Here is a 21753-nt window from a genome sequence, read left to right as displayed (position 1 = left end):
AAACCCTAACTTGTTTCAAGGAGTAACCACCAGAAGCACAGAGCCTACTCTGTCACTTCATTATACTTCTCAGTATGCAAGCTATGCACAGAAATACGTCTTACAAGATGATGAAGTCAGTTAACTAATGGACAGCTTATGCTACAAGTGTTTAAATTAAGGAAAGTAATGTGGACATGACAAGTCAGTTCACTCACGACACTACAACAACATCCATCACACAAGACTTCATGAAGTCATAGGAACTAGCTGAACTAGAACATGAAAATGATACCTTGAAGGTTCAAGTTTCCCAAGTGAGACACTCAAGTGAACCCACTGACAGATAGGGCTAGGTTTGGAGGAGGAGGGGAGCGCAGAGAAAGGCTTGTGTAGCACCAAAATGTTTCTACCACAGCATTTCCCAGAACACACTGTTCACTTGGCTTCTGGGGATGCATGGGGAAATATCAATGACTATGCAGATAGTAGTGAGTGAAAAACAAGTTACCTGAAGATCAGCTTGCAAAAACATACAGAGAGCATAGACATGCCACCTCTAGTAGTTTTACTAACAGAGCACGGAAGAAGGAGATGGAATAGTATTTCTCTTCCTCTCTATACCCCATCAAGGTCTCAGGATTTTTATGTAACAAACCAGGATAAATTTTTTTGAGACACTGGTCCAAAAAGTTAACCAATTAAGGTTTATGCAACTTCTGAGTCTGCCAACAAAACTCTGCAACTAGTAAGAGAGATCCTGAATAAAGTTTTCTAAATGTGAGGTGTTATCTACCTCCACCTAAGAAATCCCTACCCAGAAATATTGTTAAAATCATTTCATAACAAAAAGACGTCTTCTATAGTATCGAAATGTAAATAATAAGATGTGAAGCCGGTTTAAAAGACAGAGAATATGTTTTAAGTATAGAGAAAAATTTACTATTTCCTATTTAATGAAACTGGCACTTTGCTGAGCTCTCCTATTTCACTTCCCAGGACAACAGCTTATTTAGATATATTCAAAGAGAAAAACCTTAGAGTGAATTAGTCCACTGGACAATTTACATACTTAGGATGTCGGATGTCTGGCAGAGATCGCTCCAGTGCTATATTGTTGCTAACAAATATGTTGAAGCCATTTTCTCTATAAGCTGAATCATCATGGTCTTCCTCTGTCAGAGGGTACGGCTTTCCATGTTCACCTTTCCCTACAATGAAACAAAACAATTATTTGTCTCAAACTGATAGCATAGAATGGACTAGAGACAAAAATAACAGTTCAATTAGTATATTGGCTCTGAAACATATCTAATTAACTTCTGCCAACATCTTTATTGATAAACACAGGACATAAAGAATAAAATCTGTTGAGATGTTCCTAACTTAGCATAGGTTTTAGAACAGGTGCTGCAGAAGAGGCACAGAGCTGCCCTCAAAAACCTTCCAGCACAGAGTTCATTCCCTCTCCAGTGTGCAAGACTGGCTCATAGGGATGACAAACTTCTTACTCCTAGATAAACATCAGAACAAATCTTATGCCATCTCTGCTTCTTCAAGAGAAGTTATTTTTCTTGGCTCTATTTCCTCAGATTGGAGCCAGTGCAGTACTTGCTACCTGCATTTTACCTGGTTAAGATTTCTACAGTGAAACAACTAACCAATAAAGAAATAGTTCTGATACTCCAAATGCAAATATATAAAGCAGGTAGAAGAATAGACATTAGAAGTCACCCTCAGTTCACCCCAGTTGCCTTCCTTTCAGAGACACAGTCAGCTTAAAGCCATTTTATCTGTAAAAATTCAATGTATAGATTAAGCTAAATAAAGTCTTTTTGCATCAGAATCCACTTTTCATAGTATAATTCTAAATGAAGGGGTAGTTTTCAGCAAACTGTTTTTGACTGATCTGAGAAAATGGAGCACTCAGTTATGCAGTGCTTTAGTAGGCAAAACACCTCCCTACACATGCTATTTCCAAATACAGCTTCAGCATTAAGGTTTAGGGCATGCAACATTCCAGAACAAACAGTAATGAAACCAAATGTTTTGCTCTGGGCTCCTTAAACATCCTTGCACACCAAGGGACCAGCCAGATGTCCTCAGTGCTTCTAGAGTCTTCACATTGCCAATTTGGTCTAGGAAAGTGGTCACTTCATTTCCCTAAAGAAACCAGCTGCTAGTTCCCAGGCAAAGGACAGGCTTTCTATTCCAGCTTTTTGTTCCCAAGTTAATTCTCATCAACTCACTTGGCTTGCTTAGTACCTACCGCAGGCAACTATACCTTTCTCTCTTCCAGTGAGAGAGCAGAGAATTAACAATAACACTTGAAAGAAAATGAAAACACAGAAGTCTTTTTATTTTCAACATTTTTTTTACCTCTTTGTTCTTACAGAAGACACAGCTCTTTATGCCTACTCATTGTCTCAAGAAGATATGCGTTCCTCTACGCCTCACTGATCAGCTCATAACTTCTACGTTCTTCTTCCTCAGTGCACACTCACAAGAAAATAGCTCCTCTAACTTGAGATCTTTTAAGAAAATTAATCTGCTTCCCAGCTAAATCTGCTAAGTGACCATGGCCACTTTATCTAATCCTCAGCTGATCAGGAGCAGCTGCAGGAGGGGATGAAGAGGAAAGCAAAGCAAGCTGGGAGAAACAGTCAGTAGTATCCTTAAAGCCTGTGAATCACTGTCAGTGGTCTAAGTATTTCATACTGCAGGCATAAAGAAGTTTAAAAGAGGCCATACAATCAAAGATGCTGCAGTTGCTCATTTTCAGATAAAATATTCTTTTTATCCCAAATCTTGCACAAACATGTACAATTTCACTGTAAGTCTTAATGAAAATACTTGATGTTATTTACGAGGGGGGAAAATTGCATTCTGAAATACTCTTTGGTTATGTTGTTTCATTACTAGAAGGTATTTTGTCATTTTTATTTTAAAATATCTCTGAGATGCACATTACCACATCATAAAACTAATGTGAATTTTTATGATTTCATACTTAAAATGGGGAGGAACTACAACATTTCAGAGTCACTCAGAATTCAATTACATCAGATCTGTTTCATAGTACAGTGACAATAAGCTCCCATAATTCAAACCCTGAGACAGACGTCTTAGCCCCAAGTATTTGACCCATTACAGTATATAGATTGCTTTTGCACGTATACAGGAACATGGGTCATAAGGTACACTAGAAGTTGTGAAGCATGACTACTCCCTGACACTAAAATATATGCCTAGAGGCATATGGGCTTTTAACAATCCAGAGGGAGTTTCTCCCAGCTTTTACTTGCCTTCTTACCTTTCAGCTGCTCTGATTAGCTAGGGCTGAGACAGTCACCTCCCAGCTGTACAGAAGTTGGTTAATTTTCCTAAAAGAGCTCCAGTTAAAAAGAAGTGGTTTCTAATGGCTGGACTCAAAGAAGAGAAAGAAAGTCCTTAGAAGCTGAATATTAAAAAAAATAATAAAATAAGGATTACTTCTGGAGAATTATTAGGCCTGAATGGTTCTCCTTGTGCAGCAACTTGCCATATAGGAGTCTTACCAGCATTACAAATCACTGTAAGCATATTAAGTTCTCTTCTGTTACTGACTTGCCTACCTAGATTACTGACGGCAGTTGCCTTCAGCACACACTAGTTTGGAAACGAACTATCCCGAAGTCTACTTAGAAAGCCAGAGTCAATGGAAAAAAATCACAGTATACTGAAAAGAGTAACATGCTGGTGAGAAAGAGAACCAAGAGGCTTACTATGAAGGCTACAGAATGAAACTTTCAAGATATTGACAGGGAGAGACAAGCCATCCTATGCTGGTTGTTCTGCCTGAAGGCAAAACAGGAATTGAGTAAGGCCATCATAGCTATAAAGAACAGAAAGAGAAGCAGGCCCTAGTGCAGCAAACAAAGCCAGCCCTAAGACTTGCTCCTAACCCTCCTAACAGCTCCTCATTGTTCATGAACAGCTTGTTCATTCACTCAGATCTTGGTTTTTCAAAAAGTGAGGGAAGGAGGGGAAGAATCCTGAAGGACCAGAATCATCTGTGTACACGTGTGTTCATCCTGGGCCTCAAAGTTTCTGCAGCAGGCTTCACTGCGGGGCACAAGAACAATCTGAACAGTGCTGTTAATTCATGAAGTGCTCTCTAAACTTACTGATTGCAGAGTTCTTACACCCCGATTTAACTTTTTGCTCATTACTCAATGTAAACAACACTTGGAAAATATGCTAGATTTTTTTTTTTACAACCTCATTACTTTTGAAGGTGACATCTCTACAATACTTAAAGGTTATTATTATTATTTTAATTTAATACACCACCACAAAATTCTTATCCAATGACTGTCAAATAAACAGAGTAAAGTGAGATAATCTGGACATCCAGAGAAAGTACTGACTTGGTCAAATACCAGATGTTCAGGAATTTTTTAGCTCCAATCAGGGATATTACTGTCCCCTAGGAAATAACATACTCTACACCTAGCACTAATGAATTTAAGTTTTATGCTTGATAGCTTGTGATAATTGATAGTTTAAGAAAATCTCAGTTGAAGCATCTACTGTTTTCATTAAATACAGATGCAACAGAAGGAGAGCAAGCCTTATTTTTCAGCATATGGCATGAAGGGAAGCTTAGGGTGAAACAAGAAAATCAGAAACATTCTGTATCAGCGCAAATGTGTAATAGCAGAATAATGTCTATGGATCAGCCAGGCATGATAATTATGAAGAGAACAGGGGTACTGCTAGTAAAATGGAGAAGAGACCTTGCTTGAAAAAATTAACAATAAAAAAGCACATTTCAACAGCTTCTCATTTTTTTCCCCTGCTTATTTTCTTTCAGAAGAACATTACTGATAATTCAGTTGGCATAGTAGAAAAAATTAGCCTTGCCAAATGAGTTAAAGGAAGTTAAGGTATTGCTTGGGATCTTAAGAAAGGGTAAACAGCACAGCCCACTCAGTGTATTGTGTACAAATCTGAACTATTCACTGTTTATATCCACTGCTATCAGTTCACTCATGCTAAGTCTCACAGTCACACCAAGTAAAGGCCACAGTTAATGAAGAGCATGTTTCAATTTAGAAATGTCCAAGCATGACATCTGTAACTAGGAATGAGAATTTTCCACATGCTAAATGCTTTACTATATAAGAATTCATTTTAATACATTAACATAAAAATAAATTTACAGTATATTCTACTATTTTGCATAATAATAACTCTTTAAAGCAATCTGAAGGGTATTTTTTGTATCTATTTTTGAATTTTCCTAATGCATTATGTTTGTTTGTTTTTTTATTTGGAAAAAGAATCTGCATAGAAAAAATGAACCAAAATTCCCTTTAAGCATGTACTTCAGTAGCATGGCTTTATACAAGTTTTCCATCTATTGCTGTGGAGAAGGAGTCTGCATTATTTTAGTTAGTAAGTGTAACAGATAGTCTATTCTGAATTTGGACTCCCATAATACTCTGCCTTTTTGGGGAAAAGTGAATTGCCATTTAAAGACTAATGAAATAATCTTATTCCTCCTCACAGATAAGGGCATGGTGTGAAGCACATCAGTTAAAATTCTGGTTAAATTATCTTGAAATGAATGGTGATTTCATAAATGTACATAATAGGATTTCTTTTTTTTTTTTTTTTTTTTTGACAGTAAATGCCTTGTCTACTCCTAAGTTATTTACTTTTAGTAGAATTTTCAGCCTGTCCACAAATTTCTGTATTTTGAAATCTACAGAAGACATTTGTGTGAACATTTTTTTAATTATGTAGAAGTAGTTTGTGACACAAGTCAAGTTCAGAATAGATCTTGGGAAAAAAAAAAAGTAGAGAATGAGCCTACCTCATCAAATCACTTTCTTGTTTCATGCTATGGAAGGCTCTGCTTTCTTTGAACAAACACTTTTGTGGTTTTGCATGTTAACATTCATTTCCACTAAAAAGCATTTCAAACAAATGGAGACATATTTGTCTCAATTCTCTTCTACTTTTCCTATAAATAAGTGTATCCCATAGCTGTACAACTTCATGAGCCTAAATACAGAAAACCAATTTGATTGATTTTTTTATCAATGAAAATGGGATTAAACATGTCTATTTGTTTTATTTTCTTGGCTACTCTATTCGGTAACAGCTTGAAAAAACACTGCACTAAGATTTACTATGCTGAATTATTTATTACATAACTCTGTCAAATTCAGAGGCAATATAAAAGGCTTTTCCTTAGTGTTACAGATACAGCTGTAATCAAATCTTACTTATGCAATTGGGAAAAACAAAATCCCTGGCATCTAAATCATGAGCAATACATTTTTCAGGCGAGAATAAATCATTTATTTGTAAATATATAACAAAATTTATTCATTACTGTTTCAAGATCAAACCAATATGGAAAATAAACAAAAATCCACTTCAGTTTTCTGGTAGAATACACTCAAGTCCCAACTATTTTATTATCATTCAGATGCCAGTAGCATATATTTGATTTCTTTTCAAGGACCATGCAGTCCTCAGTAAGTGGTTTGGAAAAGTTATTGGGCATGAATATAAGGCCTTGTGCTTTCACTACTGCTGTTACAGTAATGTGATGGTCGGCAGGAGAAACATGAACTAAATTGCCTCTCTGTTCGGGAATGGCTTTAGGCAAGTAGCATTGGTTAGAAGAAAAAGACAAAACTTCAAATTTTCTAATTTGATTGCCTGATCACTTCTATAATCGGAAAACAGCAACAACAACAACAAACACCCAAAAAACATAGAAGGATGAATATGTTCCTTAGAGTTTTGAGAGTGTGCATACATATTGTATTGCAGTTCAATCGTTAGAGTACTTTTTGATTATCACTAGGATCAGATAAAAATGAAAAGAATCTACTGCTAACGTATAAATAAGATACATGCTTATGGTAGTGATGCATTTCCCAAAGAAAAAAAAAAAAGAAATTCCACACAATGTGGTAAAGTAAGAGCATTTCCTTGCGAGAAGATCAGAGATACAAGTGGGAACCTCTGAAATAGACTTATTTTACATATGCAGTCTTACTACATTTGAAAAGCATCAGTGTTAAAAGAAATGCATATTGAAGTGAAAAAATACAGCTTTTTAACTGCATTAGACACTTTCAGATTTCCATAGACTATCCGGGCTGAGGCTGTCTCTTAATGTTAATCTAAATATTGTAACTTCTGTGTCAGAATGGAAGAAAAAAGAAAAAAATGGCATGAGATTTTAATTGAGAGAAGCAGATTAATGGTATTCTGCATACACTATGGGAATAGCTTTGTGTGCTCAAACAAACAAGAACTGTTGCCAGAAGACACAATGGGTTAGTGGGCGCCTAAAATTTGGGAAAAACAGTGGCAGCCATTAGCAGTGCATGAAAGTAAAGTAGTTAGCAGAGCAGGAAATGGCAAAGTCTGGCAAAGCAGAGGAAGCTCCAGGTACACATTGCCAAGGCTCTGGTAACTTGAATTGGCTCCAGTTACACTACAAGGATCAAACCTAACAAGTAAGGGGGACTTTACTATTGAAATGATGAACAATCAGCTGCCCTAGCTATTGTCCTGCCAAATTAGACTGCAAAATAACCATCACTATACTTAAGGAATTAGTTATTTGTTAATCTTAAATAAAATATTGTTTGCTGAGCCAGTCAATTTGCAGGAAGAGAAAATGAGCTCCGTGCTTGGGAGCTTAGCTCTCCCAGGTATCTAGGCACTTCTCTGGATGTTACAGCTTGGCCCCCGCTGTTGATGTTTGCATCCTAGCAGAAAAGGCACATTACACAGCTAAACAGAGATGGATTTTTCCTACTGCTACGATAACATCTGTATTACTTATTGTATTTTTCTTATTTTACATCCACAAAGTGTGCTATATCTTAAATATGCGCATGTTCTCAGTCAATAATTAATTCCTAAATCTTATACTCCATTCTTTCTGGAATATTAAGGTAATATATCCCTTACCTTTTTTGTTCCTTTGTAACATAAAAAAATGCCTCCTCTGAATTTCCAACATACATTCTTGAGCAAAAATACAGTGCATGGGGGGCAGGAAATTGCTTCCTAATATGTCATGAGGTTAGCCTCTGGCACTGTTGTATTTCAGCAAACAGAAAACTAGATGAACTCTGAAAGGTAAACTGTCCAAATATTTGAACAAATACTTTATAAGAATAAATACATTTTAAAAAATATACTGCTTGTAATGCTTTCTTCAAAGACTGCAATGGCTTGATAAGCAGTAAGAACCCTTGTACCTTCTTTCCCACTTTAATAAATCTAGATTAAAAAAAAAGGAAGGAAAAAAAAGGGCACACTATTCGATATGTCCAGTGTATTTAGAAAGCTGCTGTTTACTATGCAAGATAAGCAGCAACACATGCTGTTTTGATATGAACTGCTCTATCACTACAGCAAAGCAGCAATATCCACAGCAGCATTCTGCAGGCTGAGCTGAATCTAGTCACAACTTTGTAGCCAAGGGATGCACAGTACATCTTCTCTTTAGTCTAACTACTTATCACCAAATGCCACAGCCATAGGAATGTGTTTTTCATTTAACATTGGGACAAGCTGGCCGTAAACCATTAATCAGAGCCAAACCTTGTAAGCCCTGAATAAGCAAGCATGTGAGAGAATTCAGCCATAAAAAGGCTTCACAAGGTAACCAGATTATCTGAAGACCGTTTCTTTCAGTGCTTAGATAAATTAATTCATATAAAACTGTTTCAAGAATAGCATTCAAATTGTCTCTAGTGCCAGGAGATTTTCAATAATTAGTGTATGTGTCCACGCAGATCTCTTAATGTAAAATTACACTTGCATGGGCAGTTTTAGGAAAATACCAAAATACAGAATGATAGGCTTTAAACGGCTGTAAATAACACAAGACATTTCTCTCCCCCTTCTTTCTTCATTCTAAGATGTATCACAAGCATGTGCTGTTTAATGCATTCCAAGTAACAACGGGATGTCCCACAGAACAACTCTATTATTAGGAGTTCTTCATTTTATTTTACATGAATCAATCTAAAGTAGCTCTAAAAGGTGACTCTGTGGCTGTTAGGCAAATAAGATGGAATAGCCTGTAAAAAGGAATTTAGCTATGCACGAGTCCACGGTGTGCAATAAAAGCACTATCCCACTGTGTGCATCCCACAGAGAAAAAATACATGAGCTGTCACAGCTTCCAGCAAATTTAAATTTAGCCTGTAAGACCTCTACCAGAAAAATGTCTGTATCCATTCTTACATATGGAGATATTAAATACTCACAGCTAAGTCTAAGGCAGTCCCAGGAACAAGAACTGACTTCCAGAATCATGACTCAGTTACAAGACCATCCTACATCCTTTTGTAAGTTGAGAAAAGGACTCATAAGCAAGGAGTTTGTGAACTCAGGGCCACAATGCTAAGTTCCTTAAGCAGTATGTCAGAATTTTATCGCATATTCAAGTCCACTTGGATCCATAGCACTATACAACTCAGTTTTATTGTTCCCAGATAATATGAAACTGAGGCCCAGCATGCACATAACTACCTAGCTTAATAAAGACACGGCTACAAAACCCAGAGGTACTATAACCCTCGACAAAATGCATGATCCCAGGGAACTGAATCAACAACATGTCCTTATGCTTTACTTAAAAAATAGTACATTTTTTCTACTAGACCTAAAGCAACACTTTGTATGTCGATGCTCTCTTCTCCTTCCTATGTCTTCTGTCAATTCAGTCACTCTCCTCTTCTGAAAAAGACATTGCAGCTGCATACACTTGCGAGCATCACAATTCTCACTAACTGCCTTTCTTTCCTTTTACAAGACACCAATTTTGCCGAGTTCATTAATTTTGTCTTTTATCATTCATTTGGTGATTTAAAATGAGTTCTTCATTTGGATAGAGCCTTACAACTGACATATTCTTGTGGTAAGGAGAACTAAACTTAATGCTTGACCTGGCACAAGCACATCTCTACACAGGCTTTGTCTTCCCCAGTCATTGATTCACTTGTTTCTGAATATCAAGACCCTAATTAATGTCAACTGTTTTTCAAGTCTCTGACATAAATTTGACTAAACTTCCTGTACTAAAGCTGACTGAAATTGTGAGTCAATATACTGTGAAATCAAGCAGAGACAGATGTGGAGACTCAAAAAATCACCTTCAACCACAAACTGAATTCCATCTAATGAGTTTAGAACATTTTCTGTTTGAAAGAACAACTCAACACCTACAGAACACAACTGAGAATTTATCCCAAGGCCCATATTTATACATTATTCACCAGGAACCTGAATATGCCTAATGAGAACATTCTCAGAGAGGTTAATATGCTGAAAACTGATGTTTGGATTCAGCCAAAAGTATTTGCTGAATTACTTCCTATTTGTTGAAGTCTGGGTTAAAAGAAGCATATAAATATATATATATATATATTGTCAAAAAAACTCTTGAAAATGTTGTACTCTTTATGAACCAATGCAGTACTGTCTCATCCATCACAGCAAGACAAAAAAAAAAAAGTGTTGAATTTCAAAAGAGTCTCATATGCAATCAGCTTTAACTTGGAGATTAACATGAAACAACTACCTGAAAATTTGTTCCTCATGTACAAAAATTTAAAAAAATACCAAACTCTTTTATGCTGATTCATGGTGCAATCATGCAATACACAGTAATTTTCAATTCTACTACTGCACATATGAGAAAAAGCCCCTCAGTATATCCAGTCTTTGAGAAGGGAGGGATTTATAACAATCATGCTATGAGAGCAAGCATACATGCCTCTTTAACCCTCTATTAACACTGTAACAGAAGAGGATATTAAGCAGAGATTCATTTAAGTTGTAGACTTTGTTTCAGAAGCACTGCCAGAAATACTACCTTTTAAGTTGCTGCTGTTAAATCATCTCTCCATTCATTGGACAACTGCTTTAACTTAGAGAAAGCAATTCTGCACATACTCCTTTTTTCTCCCCCAGTACTTTCCTCACCCTCAGTACTTTCTCAAGGATGAAAATCTACTGTATAAAGTAGTTAAAAACATCAACATGTATAGCTGAAACTGAGAGAAATTAGGACAGGGGACTTAGACTGGACTAAATCCTGATGACACTAGGAAAGACTTTCTGTATAAAATTAAATTGGACATTTTGAAATGTTTTCAATTTTTGATGCATTAAGATAAACTTACTATAGTTACTAAGTCTTGATTCTTTCATTTTCACTATATTTTCAGGATACCTCTTCCACAATCCACAGTGCTTTTGCTAAAATCAGACGTGAAGTTGACAGAAATCATTAGTAATGAGCTCTCTTCCCCTACAATACATTCATCCTCCTGCTCATCTGTAAAAATGAATGAAATACACACAAAGTTATTGAAAGAATCTGTCCTTCAATAGGTCTTTAATGCCTGTGGGAGTTTGTGCTAAAAATAAATAAATGAATGAATGAAAAATATGTCTGTATATGCCATTCAGATTTTACACAAAGCAATGAGAAACCTTCCAATCAATTTCTTTTGCTCTCTCTTCTCCCATTTGTTTCTATCAGCCAACCAAGAAATATTTGAAAACCTGACCTATTCTTTATCAAGGCATTCAGTCAGACAGCTGCCCTCAAGGATTCGCATTTAAGGGCCTTCTCAAAACAGGGATTTGGCTCCTAAATTTTGCTCTTAAAGGTAATGAGACTAAGAGTCCCTCAGATTGGGTCTATACTGAGTTAGGCCTGTGAGCTAAAATTATAGGCAAGAATCCATCCTTTTATCAGTATCCTTATTAGCATTTTTGGGTAGTTACTATCTACTAAATAGATACAAAATGAAAAAGTGTTGTTATCTAAGCTTATGACATTGCTAAGAAAAACTCAAGGACTTCAAGTTTCCACGTAACACATCAGAATCTGCAGTAAAGGCAAACAAGCAAACAAACGAACAAAAACAAACAAACAAACAAAAAAAGAAAAAAAAAGAAAAAGAAAAAAAGATGAGCCTTTATGAAGAAACGCTGGGTGAACTGTGTCTGTTTAGCCTGGAGAAAAGAAGACTCAAGAGTGACCTGATAGTGTTAATCTTAAGTGTGGGAGTCAAAGGGACATGTTCTCTTTTCAGTGGTCTGTGGGGACAGGACAATGGGAAATGGCCAGGAACAGGAGCACAGGAAGTTCTGCACCAATATGCAAAGGAACTTCTTCACAGTGAGGGTGACAGAGCACTGGAACAGGCTGCCTATGGAGGTTATGGATTCTCCTTCTCTGGAGATATTTAAGACCCATCTGGATGGCTACCTGTGCAGCCTGCTGTAGGGGGCCTGCTCTAGAAGGAGGCTGTACTTGATGATTTCTAGAGATCCATTCCAACCCCTACAGTTCTGTGATAATATAATCCACATCACAGTCTATTACAAACTTCAAAACAAAATTGATGATTGTATCAGCTGGGGAAAAAGTCATTTAAATGTCACTCATAAGTGGCAGTATGTTAGTAACTAGCTTAACTTACTGATTAATAACAGCTAATTAAAATGTCAGCCCTCTAGAACTTAAGAGCTCACAGCTTTCACTCTTCTTGAAGCACATGAAGCTTGGTTTTTTTTTCCACTATAACCACCTCAACAAAAGCTAGGAAAAAATGTATGTGCAAAAACAAATTAACATATTGTTTATTTAGAGATTTCTTCTATTTTTTTGCAAAATATTAAAATTAGATCAGTCTCTCAACTAAAAAAAAAAAAAAATCCACTTTCATGTATACTGGAGAGACAAAGCATCACCCATAGTAATTTAGTTTCCTCTTCTTTTTATTTGGTTTTATTTTTGTGTGGAAAGGAAGTGTCTCCCAAATGCCAACTCACTGCGAGTGCAGGTGGGGTGACTTTGTGTCACATAACACAGCTTCCTTTTGGTTATGGCTCCCTAAAAGGCAGTATCCCCAGAGCATTATTTGATGAGTTGGTATCTATAAAGTAAATCACAGCAAAACAACCTTGTTTTTCTGCTTTTTCAAATATATTGACAGTATGTCAGACAAATCACTTCACCAGCCCAATAACTTTCCTCTGTCAGCTTGTACAGTGAAAACAGGAAGGAAAACATGGAAAGTCATCCTACATACGTTTAAATCATAAACAACATTGAGATAACTAGAATGGATACGCAATTCATAGCCTTAAAAGAAAGTTCTGAAAGGAAAGAAGCCACAATTTCATTCATCTCTTTTAGCAATTACTATTCTATTCATTGTTATTCCTGGCCTTTTGAAAGCCAAAATACTAAAAAATACTCAGAAATTGTGTTAGTGAAGTCTGTTATGAAGCCTGCCAAACACAAGAAAAAATACCCGAGTTTTGTAATATCACATCAAAGAGAAGCATGTGGGTAATATTGTAAAGCAACATATTATTCAACATCAACTCAGCAGTTACAAAGTTAGGCAAGCTCTGGGTGAGTTTTAAAGTGTCAAGAGCTTCCTGATTTCTTGTGAAAGGCTTGATTGTGATTATCATCATGATTGTTCTGGACGATAAAGTCTGTAACACACAAAGTTACTGAATACTGCGAAGGCAGCGCACTTGCGGCACCATCATACTTTGCTAATTCCCAACTCCTTTCAGTATTATGTAGATTGGATTATCCTCTTCTGGGACTTGTGACATGAATTCAGGTCAAAGAAATGTCTTCATAACATTTTTAAAAGAATCAGTCTCTAAGGCTGGTTTACAGCAGCTTATTTTATATCTTAAGCTTGAAAGGTGACACAAAAGCAGTAAGGAAAATCTGTCATTTGTCATTCCTTCTGAACTGAAAAGTATGGTGTTGATATGCTCTAACTGCTGTCAAGTACTTGTTTGAGGTCTTTTGCCACAGCTTAGTCAGGATGCATATCCCCTTTCATTGAATTGGGACTTTCAGAGCAAAACAAGCAACAACTGGAAATCGAACTCCAAAAGAAAGCAATGTTTCTATGTGCCACTGTGCCAAGATATAATTGCTCTGAACTGACAAACTCAATAATTTTAACACGTATCACAAGAGACAAGTCAACTCAATTTAGACGGTCTACAGAGCTCTCCCTCCTTTCACTCAAAGAATCTATTCTGAAGGACTTTTAGTTGTTCAATTCTTTCTCACTTCCTACTTCCAGGTAGGTTCTGTTTTAAACTTATTACACTTTCACCAACACAACTTCATCACTAATACCAATACAAATCCACTGGTAATAGTACTCTTATCCTTAGTCCTAAGGATAAGTTAATAAGTTAAGCAGCAGCCAGAATCTGTTTCTTGTTCTCTTTTGATTTTTATTTTGCTCTATATTGTTTGCTTCTCCTTTTCCCTCCCGCCTCCCCCCCCCCCCCGGAAGAACTGAGAGCAACATGCAAATGCAAGGGGTCTGAAGAAGAAATGGAAAAGAATCTACCTAACATAATCAACCATAAGAATTGCCCCAACTCTCTGCTTTGAGTACTAAAACCACTGCTTTCCATAAACACCGTCATATTTCTGGCCTCTTCTATACCCATGCAATAGAAGGCCGCAACTGATATTACACCCCAAATAATCTCTTAACTAGTATTGCGAAATGTCATTTCACAGTCTGAGGAAGCAAGTTTGTGGTCATCCAGGAAAAAAAAAACAAACTTCAGCATCCGAAAAATCAAGCAAACCAACCCTATATTTTGTACATACCTAGTTTAAACTTCTGGAGATTACATTACTGAAAATATCTCAAAATCCAAACCAATACTTGCGAGTATAATAGCCTTATTTATTCTTGGTGTCTGGTTTCAAATTTATCTCAGTTTTCTGTAGTGTGTCCAAACAACTAAGCTTGAGTGAAAGAATCAGATCTCAGTCAACAGCACTTTATATTTTACAGCGCAGATGGTTTTTTCATATGTGAAACACTTTATGAAACTACAGTAGATCGTAACCATCTTTTCCTTATTATAGATTCATTATATGCAATTTCTTTTACAAGCAATGATTAACATTCAATTTGAGATTTTTTTTTTAATCATGTCAGACTTGCATTAAGCTAAACTGATGAACATTTTTCCTTTTTACAAAACAATACATTGTAAACTACAGGAAGCAAACTCATGATTAATGGTATGAACTATTAGGTTATGACAGCTTATCAGGACCTTGGCTAACACCACAGTTCCAATTATACTGCAAGTTCTCAAATTCTTTCTAAAGGGATTGCAAGTTCAGAAGCCTAAATTAGATTTAGTAAATTAATTTAATATACAGTGTTGACAGACTTCCAAATGTATAATCCCATCTGAAATACAGGATAAGTAAATCAGTGTTTTAGTACATACTTCTTCCCCCACAACTTTCATTATATTTCTGTGCATAAGCACCACAGAACAAATCACTTCCTACCAAGTAGGGAAATTACATTTAATGTTGCTATCTGTATGATGCTGACTAAAAACTTTTCAAGTCACTCTAGCACTAAGTTTTCCTTTGAAAAATTATTCTGAGCTTAAGAAAAGACACCATTCAAAATAAGAAGGATTAACCACATTTCATTATGAAGAGCACTTGAACAGAAATGATGGGGAAAAAAAGTCACCAATGAACCACTGCTTTAGGTCACACAGAAGTCAGCTCTCAGGTGTTCACTACTTTATACTGATGTACAAAGAGACTCTCGACTCTTCTGCCTCTGTTTAACATAAACCCCAGGCACATGGAGCTTCATGCTTTTACTATTTTAATCATATACAATTCATTTCCTTTTCATGTACTTTTTAGGAGTGCTGTAAGATCTTTTTTTTAGTTTAGTTTTGATTCTGAGTTCCAGCTTCTGAATTTATGTAAATACCTAAGAATCTTTAACCTCAGATATATTGTTCTACAACAAGACTAATCTGTATAGACAACAAGGACAGTTGCTATCAGCTTAAGCTGTCTATATGCTTCTAGGTGAGCATCACCTTATCTGAAGCTTTAATGGTTCATCCATCTCTGGTGAACTAATCTGTACGAAATGTCTGCACTGCGGCATGTAAAGGTCAAGATCTTTAAAATACTTTTCTCCTGACCAAGGTAACATGCCAAATAGGCAGAAAAGCAAACACTATATGGAATATTGGTAATTATAACTTCCATTTCTTCCCCTTCACCTAAGTCTTCTGCATGCTATTTAAATAAATAAACAGGAGAAAAAAAGATGGTGTGTATGATTCAGTAACTGCTCGCATAATGACTGGGTACATTGCAGGAGTTTTTCCTCTGAGATCTTAACAGACAGAAGCAATATAGCTCAACAGTTAAACAAAAATATTGACAGCTAAATCTTAGAAGTTACTTTGTTAATTCCTTAAACTATTTCTTTTGAAGGTGAATATTAAAACAACACCAAAAATGTGTTTAGGGCTATAAACACAGGTCCTTAGCAGTTACCCTTCTTTTCTTATTTTGCCTTCAATTAATGTAAATTTTCCATGCTCTTCATAGATTTCAATCATTTTAGCACACAGACATGCAATTAGTAAAAATATAAGGGAAGAAAGAAACAAAGAGTATTTAGAGGGCAGATTTTGGAAATATTTCCTTTACCTAACAATATGAATCAGAAACTGAAAAGAAAAAGGGAAAGGGAAAGGGAAAGGGAAAGGGAAAGGAAAAGGAAAAGGAAAAGGAAAAGGAAAAGGAAAAGGAAAAGGAAAAGGAAAAGGAAAAGGAAAAGGAAAAGGAAAAGGAAAAGGAAAAGGAAAAGGAAAAGGAAAAGGAAAAGGAAAAGGAAAAGGAAAAGGAAAGGTTATTAATTTCACAAAAAGAATTAATAAAAATTATTAAGAACTTAAAACTTATTGTTTGTTTTCCCAACAGTTCTCTGCTTGAAAGTTTACGTTTTTCTGTTCCTCCTGTCTCCCTTTTGAAGTACTTTACCATGGGTAAGCTATCACTCATAGTTAGAAGTAGCTTTTCAGGATCAGAAATAGAAATGTATTCACATACAAATGCTCAATCTGTACTTCTCTAAATAGCTAAGAATTACACATGTAAATTGTTCCTCTTACCTGACAAGGGCTATAATTCATCATTAATGCTATCACTTGTGATTGATGAGCATACACAGCAGAGAATTTATTGATGGAAATAGATGTAGTAATGGAGTAACGACACTGACTGATTCACTAAGACTCTGAACCTTACTCAGGGTGTAAAGATAACAGTGAAATCAACAGAATTGCTCATGGATCTTTCTGGATTACTATCTGAGGCCTCCCTGGTACTCTCTTGTGAATTTCTTTACAGGAGCATTCAGTGCATGTTGGATTCCTAGTTCTTTTTAGAAAGCCCAGAAAACCAGTGGTCACTGGCATGGCAGCAGTTGTCATGCTCCTGTAGTGAAGAACTTGATAGAGAACAGTCCTTCCCAGGCAACAAAAGGAAACTAGGGCAATGTCTCACAAAGTAAAGAAATGTGTAGAGTTAGTAGCACTAAATGGGAATGATAGGGGATTTAGCACCCAGGATTTCTGCTTTAGCCAGAGGTCCTGACTGCATTTTACTGCTCTGATACCACCACTATAGCCAAAGCAAGACTAACATATTGATAACTAAATATTGATAGCTACCTATGTTATTATCTCAATTTGCATTTACATTGCTAACTGCAATGCAAGAATTCTTTCATATATATGTGCAAGACAGTATTTGCCACCTGCTGAAAAGAAAAAAAGAAAGATGGAAGATCTGCATTTGCTTGTAGTTTTCATAATTTTAATGTAAATCAAGTATATTCTTCATCAAGGCATACCATAAGGTGCATTCCCATAAGAAAATATAATAATAGAAAGAACCTTTAGTTGAAATGCTGGTTTCTTTTCAGAAAGATGGCATAACATACCAGCCCTAATAAAGTCAGTTTCTCTGCTTGTTCTGTTCCCTCCCCTACCATTGTAATAGCTGATTCACTGAATTGGCTACTTCAGTAGTGGAATCAATGAAACTTCTGAGTTTTTCCTTCCTAAAGTGCCTATAAAAGAACATATCACCAAGAATTAGGCTTTTTTATTTTTTTCAAAGGTGAACTTTTACATTCATTTCTCTATATTTCAAACACCGGTTTTGAAGTAATGAAAGAAGATTACTCTGAGAAAAATAGAAGTGATTGGGATGCCTGAATAAAATATCTTTAATTTCACTATGCCTTTTCTGTACTGATGAGAAGTATGTTAGATACAAGTCATTAAATGCTCCCTTCTGCTTTTGTGTAAATTGGGGCTTGCATAACTGGAACTAATTGGCTATCTTTCCTTTCCTAACAACAGTATAGCAATTAGCTGCTTCTGCAACTTTCCATCACGTTTCCTCTATTGATTTGTTGCATTCACATATCAAAACCAAAGATTCTTAGAACTTCCTTTACAGTTCTTTATTTCTTCTCAGAGAGATTGAAAATATTGAAACATTATTACTAACAAGCTCTGAGTAAAACAACAAAATAATCTGTAATAAAAAAGTACTTCCAGCATTTTCCAACACAAAATAAAAATAAAAAACAAGACTAAACACAATAGTACAGAAAATATTCAATTAACTTCTCAAAAACATTCTACAAAAGTCATAGTGGTCAAAGAATCATCAAGATTACAGACAAAACTAGAAATTTTATCTAGGGTTAATCTACAGCAACAATGGGTGTAGGATGAATGATTTATCTGTATCAAAAGCTATTTGTCTAAGAAAAGCAAGAAAAGACAAGTCCTATGAGGAGGGGCTCAGGATGCTTGGGTTGCCCAGGAAGAGGATGCTGAAAGGTAACCTCATAGCTCTCTGCCGATTCCTAAGGAGGGGAAGCAGAGAGAGGTGCCAGGCTCTGGGGCTCTGCTCCTGGGAAGGGATGGTCTAGATGAGAATGACACAAAGCTACTCCATGGGACAGTCATGGCACAACTGGGTATAGGTGTAGAGGCTGACTGCCGTTTTATGAATCTATGCGAATGTATCAGTCAGATTATGGCAGAATTTCAGAGAAGCCTATGTGTAGCTTACTAGGCCTTACTGAGATGGACAAAACTGATAGCAGTACACTCCCAAATCACATGCTATTTTAGAGATTTTTAATAGGTAAAGAAAAAATATGGCTACCAAACAAATTAGCTTTTGATGAGTTATGCCACCAAAGACTGCTTTGTATTTTTGCCATTGGTAAGAAACTATACCTTACAACATTCTTAATATAGCTAGAACGCATTATCTCTTTTCAAGACAAGAAATAAAGAGTCTGAGAAAATTAAATACCTGTGAGAAAACTGGAAATTCAAGTTAAATTTATGGACTTTTATTTTCTGCCTAAATTACAGGCCAAACCACCCTCTTCTGGTAACTTGCAAGTATCCAGATACAGCTAGAAGAGGGGGATCATCTATCCAGAGTCTGGACAAAGAGTGGAGAGCTAAGCTCTATTCCAGCTGCAACAAAGATTTCTCTATGGTCTTCTACATGCACACTGGATCTGGCTAGGATGTGGTAATTTTCTTCACAGTGACCTCTCTGCTGTGTTTTGAATCTGTGACTACAACAGTATTGGTAACACACCAGTGTTTTGACCATGTACTTGCACAGCCTCAAGGCTTTCTCTTTCTCCAACAAGTTGGTTAGCCTGGGCAAGAAGTTCAGAGGAGATTCAACTGACAACTGACCCTAAAACATGATTATGACCATCATCTGTTTTCAGTTATAGAGTTATTTTGAGGGAGCTGTTGACTATCTTCTGACAGTAGGATCAAGACAGAATTATTTATTTTATAACAGTAGATTGGCCATTGTAAAATAATGACTTTCAGACCCTGATTAAAATGCAATTTAACTACTGTTTCCCTTCCGGCCTTTTAAATAAATACATCTTATTCTGAACAGAGATACAAAAGAAAGATTCAAATCTTAACACGTTCCTATGACAGAAAAAGGAAGACTAACCTTTGCACTATGGCCAACAACACATGGAGGTACATTAAAATTACTTAACGTAACGAAGTGTCCTTCAGTTAATCTACAAATACAACTTGCTTCCATTTCTACATCATTTTAGACTGTCAGAATGAAGTACCATTAGTGTAAGTAAGACTACAAGACTGGATTTCAACAATGGTAATACGGTCATTTGTATTGTTATTCCTAAGATAACCCTGGATATTCCTGACAATTATAAATGGCTTCAGCTGTGACACATCCTGTGTTTGGAAACAAACACTTTTGCTTACATTTGGTTACAGTATCACAAATTATTTCAACATGAAAAGTATTCTGTTATGAATTTTTTGCCTATTTCTTAGTACAATCATCTGGCTATGAGCATTCAACACATTATTTCTATGTTCACTTAGTTATTTTCAGAGATACAGTATTTGAACTCCTCAGTTCAGGTTATGTCCTTGTGACATGCTGCAATCAAATAGACTGTTACGATTACTTTTAGCTGACTCAAAAGAAAGAACAACGATATGAGGAAAAATAAACAAACGAAACACTTAAACTTGTTCTGAACTTAATCATACCTGAACGCATAGCATCTTTCTGAATACTTTCATAATCGTGCCAATCCTTCCTTTTCAGTCCATCAGTCCAGGTGAACAACTGTCCATCTCCCAGCCCCAGAGGAATTGTCTGTGAAAATAATAAACAAAACAAAACAAAAACCCACAAATAAATACACACACATATATATATGGTTTCCATTATCGCAGAACAATATTATAAATATGCCACTAGCGAGCAAAACATTCCATTTATCCAGCGCAAATATTGAACCTTGACCCTGGTAAATGAAGCTACTCTGCTAAATACTGCGAGAAAAATATTAATTTAGGTTGTTGTTGTTGTTGTTGTTTTGTTTTTTAACTAAGTAATTAATTAAGCTACGTTGAACATATCTATAATATTTCTAAACCCTGTAGCGGCTTGCTATGGCTGGCTGTCAAAAAGTTTGTGAAAGCTAAATGGACCACTAAAACTGAACAACAGGCTGTCTCACTCCTCAACAGATGAAGCACCTCTTATCTTCTTTGCTTAGCTCTCATTTGTGCAAGGTTACAGTTACTGTTAGTCAGCATCTTCCAGTGTTGCTTGAACTCTAGGGTTTTCTGGAGTAGCCAATGATGAGTAATGGCTGTTCACATAAGGCCAAACTTGTTGCCTCAGAGAAACAGAGCAAAGAGACTCAGGAATCTCTTCCAAATCCTGTAGATCTCTCTTTGTGATAAGAGATAATATATAAAAAACAAAACAACCAACAACAAAAAAAACACAACCAAGCAACCAAAAACCTAACAAACAAAAACCTCTCCTTTTCCAGAGTCAAGTTTAACTTATGGAAAATGTGGTTAAAAAAACTGCCAACAATTCTCATAAACAAAACAATTTACTGCATCTGTGCTGAAGAAAGGAATAAATTCATAGCTGCTTAGAAGTAACAGAGTTTTGCATTCTGCTGATTTGGTTTGAATCGGCAAGCTATGCAGCATATGAAGGGCACATGTATAATGCATACTGCAAATGTTCTTTAAGCATGTTCAAAGGATGTGTGAAAACATCTGAAAAGAAATTCTTTGCAAACAACATTTGACCAGCATTCTACCAAGAAATGTTTTGAAATCTCAACAAAAATCTCATGCACATGTAAGAGAAATGCTCTGAATGTATGATACATCCTCACGTATGTGGTATGTGAACCAAGCTAACACTGGAAAGATTATTTTTCTAACTCATTTTGCATGAGTAGCAGC

General features: G+C 36.1%; 1 protein-coding gene across 2 annotated transcripts in view; it reads right to left on the bottom strand.

Moving 5' to 3' along the window:
* GALNTL6 (polypeptide N-acetylgalactosaminyltransferase like 6) overlaps positions 1-21753 on the bottom strand; it is a 407537-nt gene that overhangs the window by 239911 nt on the left and 145873 nt on the right. Inside the window, exons 2-3 of one of the 2 annotated variants that reach the window (XM_015861609.3) lie at positions 20527-20635; positions 1052-1190 (exon numbers count right to left, since the gene is read on the bottom strand). In XM_015861609.3, the coding sequence (XP_015717095.1) occupies positions 1052-1190; positions 20527-20635 (248 nt within the window). The remainder of the gene's footprint in view (positions 1-1051; positions 1191-20526; positions 20636-21753) is intronic. The other variant, XM_085545109.1, reaches the window with a different exon arrangement.

This window comes from Coturnix japonica, chromosome 4, assembly GCF_054131305.1.
Source record: "Coturnix japonica strain WE chromosome 4, WE-NBRP24, whole genome shotgun sequence".
Lineage (NCBI taxonomy): Eukaryota > Metazoa > Chordata > Aves > Galliformes > Phasianidae > Coturnix > Coturnix japonica.
This window is presented reverse-complemented; position numbering and strand designations above follow the sequence as displayed.